The 4,161-nt window shown below is 49.3% G+C and overlaps 1 protein-coding gene across 1 annotated transcript; it reads right to left on the bottom strand.

Annotated features, from left to right (window-relative positions):
* Positions 1-757: 757 nt before the first annotated feature.
* Positions 758-3,492, bottom strand: ADRA2B (adrenoceptor alpha 2B). The gene has a single exon (XM_070765058.1). It carries the CDS (start codon positions 2,414-2,416, stop codon positions 1,082-1,084), a length of 1,335 nt encoding a protein of 444 aa, XP_070621159.1. The 5' UTR covers positions 2,417-3,492; the 3' UTR covers positions 758-1,081.
* Positions 3,493-4,161: the final 669 nt, after the last annotated feature.

The following is a 4,161-nucleotide window of genomic DNA, read 5'->3' on the forward strand; positions in this document are numbered from 1 at the left end:
TTGAAGAGGAAATATAAAAGAATTATATGAGACCAAATATGAAATGTTAGTGTGCTAAGCGATATGAATAAATGCATCAAATTTGATAAGAAATAATTAAGATCAGGAAATAAGATATTTCTCTCTTTTTAAATGGTGATGTTTCTGGGTTTTTTGCTTTTCTTTTTGTTTTTTGTCCTTGGGGGGGTTGTCTCCTTTTGTTGCTTGCTTGTTATTAATATCATTATCATGATTATATATATACTGCACACAAAAAAATAAAGGGAACCCTCCAAGAACACACCCTAGATCTGAATGAATGAAATATTCTCCTTGAATACTTTGTTCTGTACAAAGTTGATTGTGCACAACAGCAGGCGAAATTATTGGTCCATCAGTGTTGCTTCCTAAGTGGACAGTTTGATTTCACAGAAGTTTGATTTACTTGGAGTTCTATTGTGTTAAGTGTTCCCTTCATTTAGTTTTTGAGCAGCCTATATATCTGGGATTGCCGAACTCACGGAGATGCCCGTAAAGGCTAACCCAGACGAACGACAGCAATAACAAGGAGGAGTAAATCTATTTCCCCAGAATCTCAAAACGTGGAAACATCTCCTAATATTTCCCTGGTACTCTGAAGAGTGATGGGGCTTGGAAACCAAGTTTGCCCATCCTTAATTGTGGCCAGAAATTTATTTTAATTTAATTCAAAAAGCAGCAGGAGAAAAAAAATCCCCCCCTGCACACACCAAAAAGAAAAAAGAATTAATCAGAAGACTTTGGACATTGGCAAGTCATTTTAGTGAAAAACATACATTGAAAAACATGTCTCTGTGTGTGAGTTTCTATACACAATTGTGTCTCTCTCTCTGGAAAACACACACGCACACCGACAAATACTTGCTTCCCCGACAAACTTTCCCCAAAAAGGCCACGTCAGATCCAGCACTCACCTGCCAACACCAAAAAGGCCCCCCAATAAATAGGTTTTGTTTATGGAGATGCCGCAGTTCCCTCTTTTGTCAACCCAAAACCACGTCCCCTCTTCCCACGTGACCCCAAAACCCACATTTGTCTCTCCCCGTCAGGTCCCAGCTGCTTCTCACCAAGCCGTCTGAGTCCACTGCCTGCAGAGAATTTTTCGGAAGGCTTTGCGGAAGTCCTGGTTGAAGATGGTGTAGATGACGGGGTTCAAGGAGCTGTTGCAGTAACCGATCCAGAAGAAAAACTTGAAGGTGCTGTCCGGGATGGAACAGTAGCCCGCGGGGCAGACGGCCCGTAGGCTGTAGAGGAAGAAAAAAGGGAACCAACAGATGACGAAGACCCCGATCACCACCGTGAGGACGAAGGTGAACCTCTTCTCCCGGTTGAGGTGGGTCCTCCTCTTCCAAGGGTTGGCGCTCAGGGTCTTGACCTTCCTCACCAGCTGGACCTCCCCTTGGGCCGTGGCCAAAGTGTCCACGGTCCGTGGCAACTTCGGAGGCGCGCCATTGCTTCCCTGGACGCTGTTCCTCGGAAGGCAATCCACGGGGCTGGATTCTGAAGATGGTTTCTTCTCAGGCAAGGACAGGGAAGGGCTGCCGGTAGAGTCCGGTTCTTTGCCGTCATGGCTTTGGAGAGAACAGTTTCTGGTAGAGAGCGAAGGGGAGTCCGCTTGCTCGCTTTCCTGGGTAGGGACATGAAGTCCATTGGATTCTACTTTCCCTGCTGGCTTGGCCTGGTCCTGCTTGGGGAGGGCATCGTCTGGTGGTGCCCCTTCCTTTGGCAACTTCTCCTTTTGGGCTTTGACTTTGGGCCCCTTGGCTTGAGAGCCGCGTCGGTTCCGGCGCCTGGCTATGAAGTAGATCCTGAGGTACACCAAAATCATGATGACGCAAGGTGCAAAGAAGGAACAGGTGCTGGAGGAGAGGACATACCACGGCTCGTCGTTGAGTTCGCACTTTGGGATGTCCTCTTCGGCGAGGTTCGGGTTCTCCTTGAGGACCAGCGGGGGTAAGGAGATCAGCGCCGACACCAACCACACCATCAGGATGATGCACTTGATCCGCCAAGGGGTCCTCTTGAAATTGTACTCGATGGCCTGGCTGACCGACCAGTAGCGGTCCAGGCTGATGGCACAGAGGTGGACGATGGATGCCGTGCAGAAGAGGACGTCCAACGCCAGGTAGGACTTGCACCAGGTCTTGCTGAAGTACCAGTAGCCCATCAGCTCGTTGGCCAGGGAGAAAGGGATGATGAGGGTGGCCACCAGGATATCCGCCGCCGCCAGCGACACCAAGAAGAGGTTCTGAGGGGCCTTCAGAGACCGGCTGGTCAACACGGCAATGATCACCAGCACGTTGCCGAAGATGGTGAAGAGGATGAGGAAAGTGGTGACGGCGGCGATGGTGGCGGTGGCTTGGATGCTGTAGGTCTCCTCGCCCCCCGTGGTGCCCATGGTCAGCCACGGAAGGGAGGGCGGATGGCTTCTCAGCTTCGTGGGCGCCTGGAGGGCCACCCTTCAGAGGTCTCCATTTGTAGCAGGTCCAGAGGAAGAGGAGGAGCAGGAGGAAAAAGGGAGAGAAACTGAGGTCCCAGGTCCTGCTTCCATCCTGGGATTCAGCCCAGGGGAGCCTCGTTTCAGCCAGCTGCGACCTCCGAGCGTTGCTGCGGCTGTTAGCCTACTAGGACACCAGCCTGTTTTTGCCTGGCCATTCCAGCAAATGCCCTTCCTCTCTCTCTCTCTTTCTTTCCTTTGCTCCTCTCACCCGGTTACAGCATCGTAGTGGCCTCAGAGAGGAGGACCCTGAAGTTTCTCTGCTGCCTCCTCCTCTTCCTCCTCCTCTCTTGGGACAAAGTTGGGAGAGGCATGCTCAGCCGCCTTGGTGCGCTTCCTCCCCGCTCTGTGAAAGCAGACCGAGGCTGCCTGCGCCTTTTGAAAGGAGCTGTGTTGGGGGGGGAGCTGGGTTTCCTCTCTCCCCCCCTCCCGGTCTTCTTCCTTCTCCATGCCGAATGTGTGACGTGTGATGTCAGTTGTGGAGCTCTTCTTGCGAGAGGAAACAAAAGCAGAATGGACAGGAGGAGGAGGAGGAGGAAGAAGAAGAGAGACCTTCTCCACGCCCCCTTCTTGGAACAGTAAGAAAGAGAGAGATTGAAGGAGAGAGACAGAGAGAAAGGGAAAGAGAGGGAGGAGAGACAGAAAGATTGAGAGAGGGAGAAAGAGAGGGAGGAAAGAGAGAGAGGAAGAGACAGAGAGAAGGAGTGAGGAGAGAGAATTAGATTGAGAGAGAGAGAGAGAAAAAAAGAGATTGAAGGAGAGAGGAAAGAGAAAAAGAGTGAGGAAGAGAAAGATTGAGAGAGGGAGGAAGAGAGAGAGGGAAGAGAGAGAGGAAGAGACAGAGAAGGAGTGAGGAGAGAGAATGAGATTGAGAGAGAGAAAAGAGATTGAAGGAGAGAGAGAGGAGAGAGAGAAAGAGTGTGGAAGAGAAAGATTGTGAGAGGGAGAAAGAGAGTGAGGAAAGAGAGAGCGAGGAAGAAACAGAGAAGGAGTGAGGAGAATGAGATTGAGAGAGAGAGAAAAGAGATTGAAGGAGAAAGAGAGGAGAGAGAGAGTGAGGAAGAGAAAGATTGAGAGAGGGAGAAAGAGAGTGAGAAAAGAGAGAGAGAGGAAGAGACAGAGAGAAGGAGTGAGGAGAGGGAATGAGATTGAACGAGAGAGGAAAAAGAGATTGAAGGAGAGAGAGGAGGGAGAAAGAGTGAGGAAGAGAGATTGAGAGAGAAAAGAAGAAAGAGAGAAATTGAGAAAGAGACAGAGACACACAGAGAGAAAGACTGGGAAAGAGATTGAAGGAGAGAGAGATAAAGAGAGAGGGGAGAAAGAGAAAAGGATTGAGAGGCTGAGAAAGAGTTTGGAGGAGAGAGAGAGAGAAAGAGACGAAAAAGAGATTGAGAGAGAAAGAAAGAAAGAAAGAAAGAAAGAAAGAAAGAGACACTGAAGGGGAGACAGAGAGAGACCCAGAGAAAGAGACTGGAAGATTGAAGGAGAGAGAGAGAAAGAAAGAGAGAGAGAAAAAAAAGATTGAGAGTTTGAGAAAGAGATTGAAGGAGAGAAAGAGAGAGCAGAAAGAAAGAAAGAGATTGAGAGAAAAGAGCAAGAGATTGAAGGAGAGACAGAGAGAGACCCAGAGAAAGAGACTTGAGAGA

Source organism: Erythrolamprus reginae, chromosome 12, assembly GCF_031021105.1.
Source record: "Erythrolamprus reginae isolate rEryReg1 chromosome 12, rEryReg1.hap1, whole genome shotgun sequence".
Taxonomy (NCBI): Eukaryota; Metazoa; Chordata; class Lepidosauria; order Squamata; family Dipsadidae; genus Erythrolamprus; species Erythrolamprus reginae.